General features: G+C 45.9%; 1 protein-coding gene across 6 annotated transcripts in view; it reads right to left on the bottom strand.

Annotated features, from left to right (window-relative positions):
* The window catches only part of LOC140425027 (thiamine pyrophosphokinase 1-like), a 555,937-nt gene that overhangs the window by 249,806 nt on the left and 288,851 nt on the right, over positions 1 to 17,280 (bottom strand). For all 6 annotated transcript variants that reach the window (XM_072508810.1, XM_072508811.1, XM_072508813.1 and 3 more), the window contains one exon: positions 2,225 to 2,371. In XM_072508810.1, the coding sequence (XP_072364911.1) occupies positions 2,225 to 2,371 (147 nt within the window). The remainder of the gene's footprint in view (positions 1 to 2,224; positions 2,372 to 17,280) is intronic.

The raw sequence follows: 17,280 nt of genomic DNA on the forward strand, positions 1-17,280 counted from the left end.
CCTCATACAAGGAGGGAATTGCAACAAGAAAGCTGAGGAGAGGGTTTACATCAACCCAAGCCTGCCGCTACACAAGGACCTTACCAATCCACCTGCTGCTCGCCCCCCCTATCACACCAACCTGTACGGGTAAGACCAGCGTGACAAGGAATAACAGCACACGTACCATTAAAATCCACTTCCTGATCACAGATCCCACAGCTCGTTGACCCAGCTTCAACTTGCCATGCCAACAGTGGGCACTCACAACCGTTTCCACACCTAGGAAGTAGAAGTGGAGTGTTCCTCTGGGTTCTCCGGTTTCCTCCCACAGTCCAAAGACGTGCAGGTTAGGTGGATTGGCCATGATAAATTTCCCTTACTGACCAAAAAGGTTCGGAGGGGTGATTGGGTTACAGGGCTAGGGTGGAAGTGAAGGCTTAAGTGGATCGGTGCAGACTTGATGGGCTGAATGGCCTCTTTCTACACTGTATGTTCTATGTTAACAGTTCTATGTTACAGGGAACCCAGACTGTGGCTGTGGTACACCCCAATCAATGACTCATATTACTGAAGACTGCCCCCTGGCAAAATAAGAGCCGGTGCAGTTACGATGGGCTGAATGGCCTTCTGCACTGTAAATTCTATGATTTTATTTTTAAAAAAAATAAATTTAGAGTACCCAATTATTTTTTTCCAATTAAGGGGCAATTTAGCGTGGCCAAACCACCTAGTCTGCACACCTTTGGGTTGTGGGGGTGAGACCCACACAGACATTTAAAAAAAAATTTAGAGTACCCAATTAATTTTTTCCATTTAAGGGGCAATTTAGTGTGGCCAATTTACCTTCCTTGCACATCTTTGGGTTGTGGGGGCGAAACCCACACAAACATAGGAAGAAAGTGCAAACTCCACACGGACAGTGACCCAGGGCCGGGATCGAAACTGGGACCTCGGCGTCGTGCATTCCATGATTCTATGACTATGAGAACTGCATTTAGCGCCTCCCTTTCTAAATTCTTCTCCAGCACCATACAATATCCCTTCCCCAGCACCCTTAGAGATTTTCATTCTTGGTCGCAGAGGATGCTGTGCATCTCCCGGATTAAACCCCCTTTTGCTACCACATTTATTCTCTGCTCTTCCCCACCTACTGATTCCTCTTCCAGACAACCTTCTGAGCCTTGATCCGCATTGTGGTTATCCTCACAGGAGTCTTTCTACTTGACCGCGAAGCTAGCAGTTACATCATACCTGTTGTACTGGACCAGTGCCGACAAGATCTCCTTCTCAACCTCTCCTAAATCCCAGCTAATGGGCTCCCTATCAGTCACAGTCTCCCTTTCCTGAATCCACTTAAAATCACCTTCCATAACTTTGGTAAGTACCAATGTATTGGCAACAGATTGGAAGTATTCTCTTTATAAATTACAGGCATTGGCATGGCAGAAAGATAAAACAGTTATAGATCCCATGTCCAGGTGAGTTGCGAAGAGAAAAGAAGCAGCATTCACAACAAAGAAAACCCACAGAAGGCAAATAATAAGTAAACTAATGCCAGCCAGCCATTTTCTGGAGTTCAGTGACTTGATGCAGTTGGCTCGTTTTCCCACCAAATTAATGCTTCTGGCCCAAGTTTCAGGTAGACTTCGCAAGTACAAATCTCTTATTTTATTTAATGTGAATTCTAAATTAATACACACATTTTATATTCTACTTTATAGATCCAGATAAATATCAAGTTAGGCTTAAGAGCTGCTGTTTATATAGCTTGATTTTCTCTTCAGCAAAGGAACCCCTAAATCTTAGGGTTGTTTTGGGTTGTAAAAATCAATACTAAGAGTTCACATTTACAGCCAGTGGAGTTTTTTACCAAATTTTTCCATTAAATAGCTATAGGTTTTTTGAATACAACTCCTGTTTCCTGCTCATCATCCCTTGATGCTCCGAATAGCATCAGTGATTCCACTTTCCTGATAGTATATTGATTGGCTGACGGCTGTTGAATCATATTTGCACGGTATAAGTTTTCTTTAAATAAAAATGCTGTGGCCATTCCGATATCAGACAGAGATCATATCGCTTAAAGGTATGTGTCTAAAGTCCAATTTATTGTGACATACAAAATTTGTCAATCCATCAACAATACTGGAACGATGAATACCTGGAAAAAATAATGGATTAAAAGATTTGCGTCAATCAACTTCTTTGCAAGAACAATTTATTGCAGTTGTCAATTACTTACAGGCTGGAGTAAGTAGGCCAGGGATGTGTCCTGAATGATGATAACTGGGAGCTTAGTTATCTTTGTGGCATGGAAGAGTGTCTCCACACTGGCCATGATCTGGTCTAAGCGTCCACCAATCCCACCAAGTACAATAACATCATCGACCTAGCATACAAATGACAGCACTTCCATTAATATTTAATCATCCTTTTGTTCTTTTCATCTTCGCCACAGAACATAAAGATCAAACATCCATTTAAAAAATAGTCAAGATTTTAATTTCTGACACCAGAGTCAGTAGCTTATTGTTCTGAATGGCGAATGTTCGAAGCAATTAGATTCAAATCAGAGGTTCTTTGTGATTTCAAAAGCCCTAACTCGAGCCTACCGTGGAGACCTTGATTGACTGATGTAATTCCATGATCTAACATTTTAAACGATTATAGCAGCAATAATTATTCCTTTGAGATAAATCAGTCTGGAGGTTTCTGAAGCTTTGAACATAATGTGGTTTCTACTTTGTGAAGAAATTGTCATGCCTCAGCAGAAATTTGATGAAACCACAATGCAACTTGCATAGTAAAACTCTCATTGACTAACCATGTACACATATCAATAATGGTCTGATTATTCTTAGTTAATAAAAGAGGTGAATTCTGGTTCTGAAATACAGGACAAATTAGCCTCAGTCCATGAACGTGAGAGGAATTTTCCAAAGTACATTTTCCCTTAAAGGTATTCTTCCTGTTTTTTTGCATCTCCAGGAGATAAATTGGTAGCATCTTGATGTGGGAAGGAGAGGGTGAAATTGGAAGTATGTAATATTAAAAAAAAAATTAAAGTACCCAATTCAGATTTTCCAATTAAGGGGCAATTTAGCATGGCCAATCCACCTACCCTGCACATCTTTTGGGTTGTGGGGGCAAACCCCACACAGACACGGGGAGAATGTGCAAACTCCAGGCGGATAGTGACCCAGGGCCGGGATTGAACCTGGGACCTCGGTGCTGTGAGGCTGCAATGCTAACCCCTGGAATATGTAATCACAATGCTCTGGTTATTATGGTGTGAGGCAGGACATGGTCTTCTCCTGGTCATCAATTTCACGTATTTCTATTTTTCTATGAATTGTGCCATTTCTTCAGAACAAATCATATTCACAATACTTCCATTTTCCAGAGTGTTGATTTTTTAGCAGTTAAGTGATAGTACAAAACCCATAATGTCTATTCCATATTATAACTGCAAAGAGATACATGCAAGTTAAGATAATACAAGGTGATAGATAATTTGGTAAGTGCAAAGTTATTCACTTGAAAATATGAATAGGAAAGCAGAATATTTTTAAAGGGGCATTAAACTTTTAAATGTTAATGTCACAGATTTGGTTGCATTTGTACAAGGAACACAGAAAGTCAGCATGCAGGTATGAGAAGCAATTAGGAAAGCAAATTGTATTCTGACTGTAGTAGATTGAGGTGCCTGTCTGTCTCTTTAAGACAGCACAACAGAGAACAGTCACCTGGCTCTGGGGACCAATGGGGACCGAGAGCGGGTATCAGTCCAGAGGGCGGAGTCCTCGCCCGGGCAGAATATGTCGTAAAGGTTGAAGAAGCAGCTCTGTGCTACTCCAGGGCAGCGAGGCCAGAGGCATCTGAATCTTTGTTTATTTTTCTCAATAAATTCTGTTTGTTCACATGAAGAGCCTCCTCCTCCTCGCTGCCAGGCTACCACATTGTCGACGGGAATAAAATTGATTACGAGGACACGACCAACCTGTGGGTGTTCGTTTAATTTCAACAAAGACAAGGACAGCCAACAGTGAAGAGAATAGAGTTGGGTAAACTTACCCGAAAACTGCAGCGAGTAGGAAATTCGTGAAAAGTTTGTGACCCTGGTCTAAACGAGAAGCATCGCAGCTACATCAAAGTCACTATGCCAAAGGGAATGGCAAGGAAATCTATCAAGGTCAGTAAGAAACAGTACAACATACACCAGATAGCAGAAGGGGAACTAAAGTCAGAGCCAGAGAAAAAGCGTAAGCAGAACCCAACATTAGAATGAATGTAAAGCCAAGGACATCCCATTGCAATGAGGGCTATCAGATTTGATGACGAGTAAGAAAACTACAAGTCAAAGTGAAACACATCAAGGATGTGATCCTTGGCGTTCATGTAGGACACGCTGTATCATCTACTACAAAAGTTATTCAAAGTTCACAAAAAATAAGTTTGATTAGTTAAAACAGGATTTGTCGAAGAAGGAATCTGAACTTGCCTTACAAACCAAGCCTGAAACATTAAACAATCAAAATTCTGATTAGAAACAGAATCAGTCACTGCTAAAGAACAGAGAGCTGCCATACTTCAAACAGACGATACCAAGATTGCCTCACCAAAGGAAAATATTAGGGGTCTAGAAGATGAAATTCCAATGTTGAAGTCTAATGGAGCTTTGAGTGCCTAAGACAGGGGAGAGGAGCTTAAGCAAATGGAGGTTTACAAGAGCTATTATTGGGAATTCTATGGCGATCTAATCGAACGAATAACTACCAGTTGTGTGGAAAATACTGATGTGTTTGAGATATGGGCATTCTGCAGAGAGGCAGAAACTTTCCGGAGCTTCAGGGTACTGCGGAGGACATAGCTGTGGACAAACCCAAAGGAAGAACACAACTGTTGGGATAAGTTAGCAATTCAGGAGAATTGTTGAGTAAACAATGTTGAATGTAGAAGTGGAGTTCGACACAATCACAACAAAGGGTAAGTGGCAACGGCCCCAAACCATTCACAGTATGAGATGGCAGAGACTCTTATCAAATGTTGTTGGAGAGAATGTTGGATTCAGCTTCAAAGAGACTTAGAGATAGATAAACTGAATGGATTGAAAAGCAGAGCGAGGAATCAGAAAACAGTTGTGAGCCTGTTCGGCAAGAGAAAGTTATTATGGCCAGAAGAAAGCTACAGTGATTGAGAAAGAACGCCAAGATGTTCAGTAACAGGGTATTAAGCTCTGAAAATGTCAGTAGATCAGGAATTTTCCGCAAAGACCTGGAACGCAGATCGAATAGCATCTGGTGGTGCCAGAGTGAGAAAAACGTGGGGGTGGAGGAGGAAGCGGATATATGGTATAAAGAAATCCTCATGTACATGAATGGCATTATAAACTCCTCATGCACAAGTAGAAGATTGGTTGATGCAATCAACAATGGAAACTGAGATAACATGTCAGAATAAGATCACAGAAATGGTCACACTCATAGATAAGTATAACAACAAATATGGTGACATGGTCGACGGGAAAGATGCAAATAGAAATGCTAAAATGGGAAGGAACTTTATCACACGAGTGAAGTACCAGAAACAGAGTACCAGAAACAGAGTACCAGAAACAGAGTACCAGAAACAGAGTACCAGAAACAGAGTACCAGAAACAGAGTACCAGAAACAGAGTACCAGAAACAGAGTACCATGGCCATCCCCATCACAATTGACAGACCAAGTTCGTGAATGAGCTATCAAGATATAAGACTGTGCAGCATTTTGATGAGGGTACCAGCATGCATTGTAGATAAGGTACTTGACAAAAAAAGCCATCTGAGGATTGGAGAGTGACAGCGTCCACAGAGTAAAGTACATAGCCCTTGATCAGCACAGAGCCTAAGACAGAACTTGGAAATCTGCAAGCCTGTATGGAAGAGTCTCATGAAAGACTATGGGCGGGATTCTCCGACTCCCCGCTGGGTCGGAGAATCGCCGGGGGGGGCGTATTCTCCGACGCCGTTTTTCGGGCGAGGGCGGGATTCACGCCACGCCGTTGGCAGCACCCCCCCCCCCCCCGACGATTTTCCCGATGGGCAGAGCGGCCGTCCGTTTTTGACCGGTCCCGCCGGCGTGAATCTTTGGTGGGCTTGTTTCGTGGGGGCACTTCTTCCTTCCTCACCGGTCCCTGTCGGACTCCGCCATGGCCAGCGAGGAGAAGAGAACCCCCCCCGCACATGCACCAAAATACGGCGGCCGGTCTGCGCATGCGCGGAACCACGCTGGCGGTTCCACGCATGCGCGAGATCACGCTGGCCCTTCGGCGCATGCCTTCGACGTCGGCTGGAGCGGCGCCAACCTCTCCGGCATCCGCACTTTCGGGGGCTGTTGACGCTGGAGTGGTTGGCGCCGGTTCTCCCGCCAGCATGGGGATTTAGTCCCCAGAAGGGAGAATACCGGCCCATGTTCGGAACTGTGCATAGTTGAAGCCCGCTAGTAGAAGTGTTATGTTAAATGCAAGCCTCAAGTTCTCATCATCAAATAATTGCGACATCGATTTACAAGTATTGAACTTGTGTGTATAATGTCTGTGAAGAATTTGGGTTGAGTAGATTAATTTTGAAGATTGTATAAAAAAAGTTAAAAGGGGGAAGGATGTGGTAGATTGAGGTGCCTGTCTCTTTGCACAGCAAAAGAGTGTCACCTGGCTCAGGGGACCAATGAGGGCCAAGAGCGGGTGATCACCCCAGTGGCCTCTGGACCATTGTTTCTTGTTATCAATAAATTCCGTCTGTTCACATGAAGAGCCTCCGCCTCGTAACTGCCAGGCTACAATACTGATCTTTACTGCCAAGGGATTGGAATGCAAGAATAAGGAAGTCTTGCTCCAATTGTATAGGACTACTGTGCTTAGTTTTATCACCATTCCTAAGGAAATAAATACTTGGCTTTGGAAGCCGTACAGCGAAGGTTGATGTGGTTTGCTCCTAGAATGTATATGTAAAAGTCGCCACAGTCCCAGAGGCCCATCGGTGGCTCTCCCCTAGGTTAAATCATTACCTCTCAATGATTTAACCTGCAGGTCACTGCACCTGAGGCGAGGGGCAAGTGATGAGAGGTTGAGTAAATTGGGCCTCTCCCTTCTGGGTTTTGTAGATTCAGAGGTAATCTCAATGAAACATTCAAGATTCTGAAGGGATTTAACGGGGTGGAAATTTAGAAGTTGTTTCTCCTGGCTGGATTATCTAGAAGATGGGGTATTATCTGAGGACAAGGGTCAATCATTTAGGACTGAGATGAGGAGAAATTCCATCACTTGGAGGGTTGTGAATCTTTGGAATTCTCTACCTCAGAGGATCACTCCATCGTTGAGTACATTCAAGACTAAAATAGATGATCTCTCAGGAGGTCGAGGAAAATGGGGATTGGCCGTTAATGTGTGGAGTTGAAGCACAAAATCAGTCATCGATGGCAGAGTAGCCTCAAGAGACTATCTGGTCTACTCCTGCTCCTATTTCTTATGTTCTTATGATTTACAGTCGCCCCCTCCCTGTATATTGATGCTTTGTTGTTAAGGTGATTTACCTCCCAAAAATGGTGCATGGTAAAACCACAAGTGGCTAATAAAGACACTTGAGAACCTTGCCCAAAATTGTATCATAACATAATTTTCCAGCTTTACTTTGCTCATCCACGAATCATCAACATCCTAAAGAGGAAAAGTCAGGACAACAGAACTTGAGTCCGTACAGAACTCCCATCTCTCAGATGCTGATCAGCACTCTCCTGATACAATCAGTGTCCATGTCTGAGTACACTGTAGCACAGAGTCCCACAGCTCTGTCAAGCCTTGCAGGCTTGAACATCCTCCGAGGCCCTTGGAGACCTTTTGACCCGGCCCGACCTGACCTCAGCGACCTGGAAGAAGATCGGGCCCAAACCGGAAGTGAAGCCCCGACCTCTATTTGGAGCCGACCCAGACCTCGGAGCTCCAAACCCGGCCTAACTACCGACGCCAGCCCCCGGATCGCCTTGCCCAGTCCCCGGAGCTCCCGACCTGACCCCCGACGGCAAGACCCGGCCCAACGCAACCCCGAGAGACCAGCCCAGCGACCCGACCTACCTGGTGATGGAAGAAAGAAAAATCCACGTAAAGGCTCGACCGGGCCTACTTCAAGATCCAACCCCAGGAGCGCCCAGGGAGGGAACAGACCACGGGACCCGGCCCAACCTGCCTCAGGGTGCCCCTGCCCACGACCCAGGACCCCCGAAACGGCGGAGACCGCGCACGAGGATCCGAACGCGCTGCAAGGCATTCCCGCACCCGCAGAACGCCGGGACCCATCCGGATGGCAAACATGCCCCCCTAGCAATCCCTCTACCTCAACCAGTGCCCGGGACCCTGCCAGACGCGACCCCAGATACGTAAACAGCGCCCTGGTCCCCGCCAGCGCCCTGGACCCCGCCAGACGCAACCACCTACCTTCCACAAGAGCTGACATCTGCCATCGGATCCCAGGATCATCCAGCAGCAGCCGCCGACCGAGGAAGCGAGGGAAACGCGGCGGTCTGCAGGTTAGACTGAAGCAACGCGGTTTCAAGACCCCTCTCCCCAGCATACTCCTGGCAAACGTCCAAGCGATCGAAAACAAGCTGGATGAACTTAACGCCAGACTTACCTCTCAGAGGGAAGTAAGAGACTGCTGTGTGCTCTGTTTCACAGAGACATGGCTCACCCCTGCCTCACCGGACTGTGCCATACAACCTGAAGGCTTCTCAATTCACCGGGGGGACCGCACGGCATCATCAGGCAAAGCGAAGGGTGGAGGGGTTTGCCTCCTCATCAACTCCTCCTGGTGCTTGGAAGTGGCGACTCTGGCGGCCTACTGCTCCCCAGACCTGGAATACCTGACCGTGAAGTGCCGCCCATATTATCTTCCACGTGAGTTCACTTCAGCCATTATCACAGCGGTCTACATCCCACCCCAGGCAGTAGTGAGGAAGGCGCTGGACGAACTAGACACAGTTATAAACAACTATGAAACAGAACACCCGGAGGCCTTGTTCATCGTGGCCGGAGACTTCAACAAGGCCAACCTCAAGATTGTACTGCCAAAATTCCACCAGCACATCTCCTGTCCCACCAGGGGCGACAACACTCTTGACCACTGCTACTCAAAAATCAAGGGCGCCTACCGTTCCATCCCCCGACCGCACTTTGGGAAATCAGACCGTAAGACGGTGCTCCTTCTCCCGGCATACAAGCAGAAACTCAAGCGGGAGAATCCAGCTAAGAAGGTTGTGCAGTGCTGGTCCGAGGAGACAGAAGAGCTCTTACGTGACTGTTTAGAGACAGTGGACTGGTCCATATTTAAGAACTCAGCGACCAACTTAAATGAGTATGCTACCACCGTCACAGACTTCATCAGCAAATGTGTGGACGACTGCGTGCCAAAGAAAGCAGTACGTGCGTTCCCCAACCGGAAACCATGGCTCAATCGTGAGATTGACTCCCTACTGAAGGGCAGATCTGAAGCGTTCAAGGCAGACGACCCTGACCTGTACAAGAAATCCAGGTACGACCTCGGCAAAGCCATCCGGAATGCCAAGAGAGAATATCAAACCAAGCTAGAGTCACAGACAGACTCTCGGCGGTTGTGGCAAGGACTAAACAACATAAACGGCTACAAAGCGAAGCCGAACAGTATCTCTGGCAGCAGCGCACCCCTCCCCAATGAACTCAATGCATTCTATGCTCGGTTCGAGCAGGTAACCAACAATCCGCTGGCGAGTGCCCCAGCAGCCCAGAATTCACCCATACCCACCATCACAGCTTCCGAAGTCAGATTGGCCTTCCTGAAAGTGAACCCTCGGAAGGCGACGGGCCCAGACGGGATCCCTGGTCGTGCACTCGGAGCCTGCGCGGACCAGCTGGCAGAGGTATTCACGGACATCTTTAACCTGTCCCTACTCCACTCTGAGGTCCCCACCTGCTTCAAGAAGACCACCATCATACCGGTACCAAAGAAGAACCAGGCAACGTGCCTTAATGACTACTGACCAGTGGCCCTGACTTCAGTCGTAATGAAGTGCTTCGAGAGGTTGATCATGAAGCGCATAACCTCCATACTCCCAGAACGCCTTGATCCACTGCAATTCGCATACTGCTGCAACCGGTCCATATCAGACACCATTTCCCTGGCCCTACACTCATCCCTAGAGCATCTCGAAAACAAGGACTCCTACATTAGACTCCTATTTATTGACTACAGCTCTGCCTTCAACGCCATAATCCCAGCCAAGCTCATATCAAAGCTCCAAAACCTAGGACTTGGCTCCCCACTCTGCAACTGGATCCTCGATTTTCTGACCAACAGACCACAATCAGTAAGAATGAACAACAACACCTCCTCCACAATAGTCCTCAACACCGGCGCCCCGCAAGGCTGCGTACTTAGCCCCCTACTCGACTCCCTGTACACACACAACTGCGTGGCAAAACTTGGTTCCAACTCCATCTACAAGTTTGCTGACGATGCGACCATAGTGGGCCGGATCTCGAATAACGAGGAGTCCGAATACAGGAGGGAGATAGAGAACCTAGTGGAGTGGTGTAGCGACAACAATCTCTCCCTCAATGCCAGCAAAACTAAAGAGCTGGTAATTGACTTCAGGAAGCAAAGTACTGTACACACCCCTGTCAGCATCAACGGGGCCGAGGTGGAGATGGTTAGCAGTTTCAAATTCCTAGGGGTGCACATGTCCAAAAATCTGTCCTGGTCCACCCACGTCGACGCTACCACCAAGAAAGCACAACAGCGCCTATACTTCCTCAGGAAACTAAGGAAATTCGGCATGTCCACATTGACTCTTACCAACTTTTACAGATGCACCATAGAAAGCATCCTATCAGGCTGCATCACAGCCTGGTATGGCAACTGCTCGGCCCAGGACAGCAAGAAACCTCAGTCGTGAACACCGCCCAGTCCATCACACGAACCTGCCTCCCATCCATTGACTCCATCTACACCTCCCGCTGCCTGGGGAAAGCGGGCAGTATAATCAAAGATCCCCCCCACCCGGCTTACTCACTCTTCCAACTTCTTCCATCGGGCAGGAGATACAGAAGTCTGAGAACACGCACGAACAGGCTCAAAAACAGCTTCTTCCCCACTGTCACCAGACTCCTAAATGACCCTCTTATGGACTGATTTCATTAACACTACACCCTGTATGCTTCATCCGATGCCAGTGCGTTTGTAGTTACATTGTATATGTTGTGTTGCCCTATTACGTATTTTCATTTATTCCCTTTTCTTCTCATGTACTTAATGATCTGTTGAGCTGCTTGCAGAAAAATACTTTTCACTGTACCTCGGTACACGTGACAATAAACAAATCCAATCCAATCCAAATCATGTGAACAGTTTGTAGTACAAGCTGAAAGACATTTATTAAACATTTCAATTTGCCTGAAATCAGTGGAGTTTTAACAATTGTAAGTGGAGAAGATCACATAATTAAGATAATCACACTTTAGCGAGGTGCAAAAAAGCTCATTGAATTGCCCAAAATAGTTAAAGTGCTTTATGTGTTATAAGTGGTGCCTTTATAATTGATGTCTACAATAATGAAATTGCTCAATATAGGCAGATGTCCACAATGAGCAAGGTAGTAAGGGGACTGTATTGAAGAGGGCTCAAGGAAGAAAATGCAGTTTCAGAAATGTGGGCAGCAAGTTGTGAAGTTAGAATCACAGGACTGAATTTGTTTTCACTGGCAGAGGGAAGATGGAGAAGGACGCATAATGCAGTCTTCAAAATTTTGGTGTAAAAAGAGAGATTTGCATTTCTTTTCTTTTTGTATAGATGGAATCAATCCATTTAACTTGGACTGTGAATTAGAATTTAGGAACAAGAAACGTGAGTATGAAGAATTAGAAGAGATTCCCCCTATTTCCTTGTACTTAAATAGATTGGACGTTAGACTGAAAGAGTTAATGCAATGCTAAGTAATGTCTTTAAACAAAAGATCGATGAGTAATTGATTCAGAAGAGGAAAGAGATGTTTCTTTGGCTGCATTCTGTATCGTAAGACAATGGCTTGGGCTGTGGTGGTCAACTCTGTTAAGCATTGCCTGATGTGGCTCAAGAGCCCCATTCTGTCATGGCTGTCTCTGCCACATTCGATGCAGAGGAAGGCAGTGGACTGAGAAGGTGAATGCTTCATTAGCCTCTGTTTTCTCTGGGCCCTCTTTTCGGCCAACTGATCTTGCCATTTCTCCTCACCTTTTCAAATGCCTCTCCAGCCAGCCTCCAGAGGCCACAACCATCAGCAATTGTTTCCCAAGTATCTGCAGCAATGTCAGCCATCTTCATACTTTGCTTGCAGATGTTCCTAAAGTGGATGTATGGATGTCCAGCAGATCGTGACCCAAAGAACAAAGAAAAGTACAGCACATGAACAGGCCCTTCAGCCCTCCAAGCCTGTGCTGACCATGGTGCCCGTCAAACCTAAAACCTTCGGCACTTCTGGGGTCCATATCCTTCTATTCCAATTCTATTCATGTATTTGTCAAGACGCCCCTTAAAAGTCACGATCGTACATGTTTCCACCACCTCCTCCGGCAGCGAGTCCCAGGCATTCACTACCCTCTGTGTAAAAAAAAAACTTCCCTCGCACATCTCCTCTAAACTTTGCTCCTTGCACCTTAAACTTATGTCCCCTAGAATTTGACTCTTCCATCCTGGGAAAAAACATCTGACTATCCACTCTGTCTATGCCCAATCATAATTTTGTAGACTTCTATCAGGTCGTCCCTCAAGCTCCGTCGTTCCAGTGAGACCAAACCGAGTTTATCCAACCTCTACTCATAGCTAATGCCCTCCATACCAGACAACATCATAGTAAACCTCTTCTGTACCCTCTCAAAAGCCTTCTTGTAGTATGGCGACCAGAATTGAACACTATATTCCAAGTGTGGCCTAGCTAAGTTTCAGTCCAGCTACAGCATGACTTGCCAATTTTTATACTCAAATGCCCCGGCCGATGAAAGCAAGCATGTTGTATGCCTTCTTCACTACCTTCTCCACCTGCATTGCCACTTTCAGTGACCTGTGGACATGTATACACAGATCCCTCTGCCTTTCAGTACTCTTAAGGGTTCTGTCATTTACTGTGTAATTCCCACCTGTATTAGACGTTCCAAAATGCATTATCTCACATTTGTCCAGATTAAACTCCATCTGCCATCTCTCCGCCCAAGTCTCCAACCGATCTATATCCTGCTGTTTCCTCTGACAGTCCTCATCTCTATCCGCAATTCCACCAACCTTTGTGTCGTCCGCAAGCTTATTAAAATGAAATTAAATTAAATGAAAATCGCTTATTGTCACAAGTAGGCTTCAATGAAGTTACTGTGAAAAGCCCCTAGTCGCCACATTCCGGCGCCTGTTCAGGGAGGCTGTTACGGGAATTGAACCGTGCTGCTGGCCTGCCCTGGTCTGCATTCAAAGCCAGCGATTTAATTAGCCCAGTGACATTTTCCTCCAAATCATTTAGCTATACTACAAACAGCACTATCCCTGTGGAACACCACTAGTCACAGCCCTCCATTCAGAAAAGCACCCTTCCACTACTACCGTTGGACTTCTATGACTGAGCCAGTTCTGCATCCATCTTGCCAGCTCACCTCTGACTTCACCTTCTGTATCTGTCTGCCATGTGGGACCTTGTCAAAGGCTTTACTGAAGTCCCTGTAGACAACATCCACTGCCCTACCTTCACAATCATCTTTGTCACTTCCCCGAAAAACTTGATTGAGTTAATGAGACACAACCTCCCCTCCACAAAACCATGCCGCTAATCTCACTAATACGTCAACTTGCTTCCAAATGCGAGTATATCCTATCTCAAAGAATCCTCTCCAATAATTTCTCTACTACTGAATTAAAGCTCACCGGCCTGTAATTTCCAGGATTATCCTTGATATCCTTCTTAAACAACGGAACAACATTAGCTATTCTTCAGTCTGCTGAGACCTCGCCTGGATATAAGAATTTCTGTCAAGGCCTCAGCAATTTCCTCCCTTACCTCACTCAGTATTCTGGGGTAGATCCCATCAGGCCTTGGGGTCTTATCTTCTTGAATGTTTTTCAAGAGCCCAACATCACTTCCTTTTTGATCTCAATGTGACCCAGACTATCTGCACACCCTTCCCCAGACTCATCAACCACCAAGTCCTTCTCATTGGTGAATACTGATGCAAAGTACTCATTTAGTACCTCCCACAGTACAGCTGTGGTATTCTCCTTAACCAGTAGTGCAAATCTCCCCACCCCTTTTACATCCCCCTCTATCCTACCTGAAACATCAAAATCCTGGAACGTTTAGCTGCCAATCCTGTCCTTCCCTCAACCAAGTCTCTGTAATGTCAACAACATCATAGTTCCAAATACTGATCCAAGCTCTAAGTTCATCTGCCTTACCTGTTATACTTCTCGCATTGAAACTTCAGACTTCGCACTTCAGACCACCTGTCCCGCTGTGTTCAGCAACGTCGCCCTGCCTGCTCTGCCTCTGAATCTTACTGGCCCTATTTTCTAGTTCCCAGTCAGTTTTATACCTTCTGACATTTTGCTCTGGTTCCCAACCCCATGCCATACTAGTTTAAACCCTCTCGTGTGACACCAGCAAACCTTGCAGCCAGGATATTGGTGTCCCATCAGTTTAGATGGAATCTATCCTTCTTGTACAGGTCCCACCTGCCCCAGAAGAGATCCCAATTGCCCAGATGTCTGAAACCTTCCCACCTACACCAGCTGTTTAGCCATATGTTTAGCTTTACTATCTTCCTATTTCTAGCCTCACTGGCATGTGGCACAGGAAGTAATCCCGAGATTACAATCCAAGAAGTCCTGTTTTCTAACTTTCCACCTAACTTCCTGAACTCCTGCTGCAGGACATTGTCACTCTTCCTGCCTCTGGCTGTTCACCTTCCCCCTTCAGTATGTCCCCTGCCCCTGCAGAGACATCCTGGACCCTGGCACCATGGATGCAACATACCATCTTGGGTGTCTTTTTCACGTCCACAGAACCATCTATCTGTGCCCCTGACTATAGAGACCCCTATAACTATTGCTCTTCTACGCTTTTTCCCTCCCTGCTTGACAACAGAGCCAGCCATGATCCCACTGCTCTAGCTGCTGCTTTCCCCTGATAGGCCCACAATAGTACCCAAAACGATATACTTATGAGAGAGGGAGACAGTCACAGGAATTCCTGCACTGACTGCCTGCCCCTGATATTCAATGACATTACTATCACTGAATCCCCCACTGTCAACACACTGGGGATTACCACTGACCAGAAACTGAACTAGATAGCCATTGTTGACTTCTTCATTTCTATGTGAACCACAAGCGGTTTCTTATATTGACCAAATGACCACACAACCAGTTTATTAGTTCAAAAGATAGTTTATTAATAAACACACTTGTTTTATATGCAATGATTCACGTGGCTACGCACTAAACTAAACCTAATAACTAAGATGACCTTTATTTAACTTCGAGGTGACTGGCTCTGTGCGGGAGATAAGGCCTTTATCTGTGTCCACGTGGGTAGGTTGGAAGTCTTTAGATTCGTCTCGCCTGGGCTCGTCCTTCAGGTGATCACGGTTTCTTAAACTTGGCTGGTCGATATGCTGCAATTGGTCGCACACAGGCCGGTCCAAAAGAGGCCGATCCCGAATGTACAGGGCTTCTTATCCTTCTTCTCTTTTGCGCCCTTTTGGGCGGTCCTAACTCCAGATCCAATGGATCGATAGGGTTTCGATCACCCTCATTGATCCTGGCCAATTAAGGAGCGGATACCTCAGTGGCTGGGTGGGTCGTAGCTGTCATTTTCCCACGCATGTAGGCCTTTCCAAATAAGGAGAAGTGGTGCGGGTTAGTCTGCTACTGTTGCGGTACCTTGATTCAAATTCTATTGTCCTGGGGGAAATGGTGATTGACTTTTAATGGGTGCAAGTTTCAGTCAGGTCTGGTTTCTTTGCACAATACACAGAGGCTGTGTACTTGTCTGTGTCCAAGTTGACCACAATTCCCATAGTCCTTTGCAGGTGGCTATTTTAGATGGCTACACCATATAAATACTGTGTCTCCAAGAGCAGGTCAGAGGCTGGGAATTCTGCAGAGACCAAATCCCCTAAGCATATCCACCATCTACCAGGGTGAAGTCACGAGTGTGTTAGAATGCTCTCCACTTGTCCAGATGAGGGCAGCTCCAACAACACTCAAGAATACCATAAGACATAGGAGCAGAGGTAGGCCATTCAACCCATCGAGTCTGCTCCGCCATTCAATGATCATGACTGATCTGATGTGATCATTCTCAATTCCACTTTTCCATAACACCATAAGGCACAGGACACCATCCAGCATAAATCAGCCTCCTTTATTGATACCCCATCCACCACCTTCAAATTTCCCTCCACAACTGACACACAGTGGCAGTAGTGTGTGCCACTTACAAGATGCATTGCAGCAACTCAGCGAGGTTCCTTTGATGACGCCTTCCAAACATGCAACATCTACCATCTGGATGGACAGGGGTGGTAGAAGCATGGCATCACCATCACCTGCAAGTTCTCCTCCAAGCCACACGTGATCCTATTCCTTCACTGCCATAGTCAAAATCCTGGCAGTCACTCCTTAACTCCTGTGTTCCAACAGACTGTTGTAACCTCAGTAGATCCACAGGGTAACCAATTGTCCCTACTCAGTAGGAACTACGCGTTACAAAATCGACCATTACATGTCGTTCCTGTCAATTAAAATCCTAGTTTGAATGTTTGAGGTGAAATGATTGTTACCTTCTTGCATAGTTGGAACGGAATTATTGCCAATCTACATAATTTTGTCAACAAATTCTTTTTCATTAGTCATGTAGTGAACTTAAAAATAAATGAATAGGTATGTGAATCTGTGAGAGAGAAGAGACTGCTCTGATAACTCCTCATTTGGACACTTTATAGTATATTCCTGCCCTAATTGTCCAATAGCATAGTTCACCCTATTTTCTTCTGGTCATGAAATAGCAAAAATAATTTAAATACTTGAAAAATGTTCTTGGGATGTTGGCAACATTAGCAAAGCCATATTTTAATGTTAGATCCTTGTTTCTCTGGGACGATGGCAGTTTAAGTTGCTCGTTCTTAGGATGCGGTATCACTGGCAAGACCACCATTTATTGTTCATTGCTGGTTGATCTTAAGAGGATGGTGAAGATGGTGGGCTTTCTTCTTGAACTCCT

This window comes from Scyliorhinus torazame, chromosome 6, assembly GCF_047496885.1.
Source record: "Scyliorhinus torazame isolate Kashiwa2021f chromosome 6, sScyTor2.1, whole genome shotgun sequence".
Taxonomy (NCBI): domain Eukaryota; kingdom Metazoa; phylum Chordata; class Chondrichthyes; order Carcharhiniformes; family Scyliorhinidae; genus Scyliorhinus; species Scyliorhinus torazame.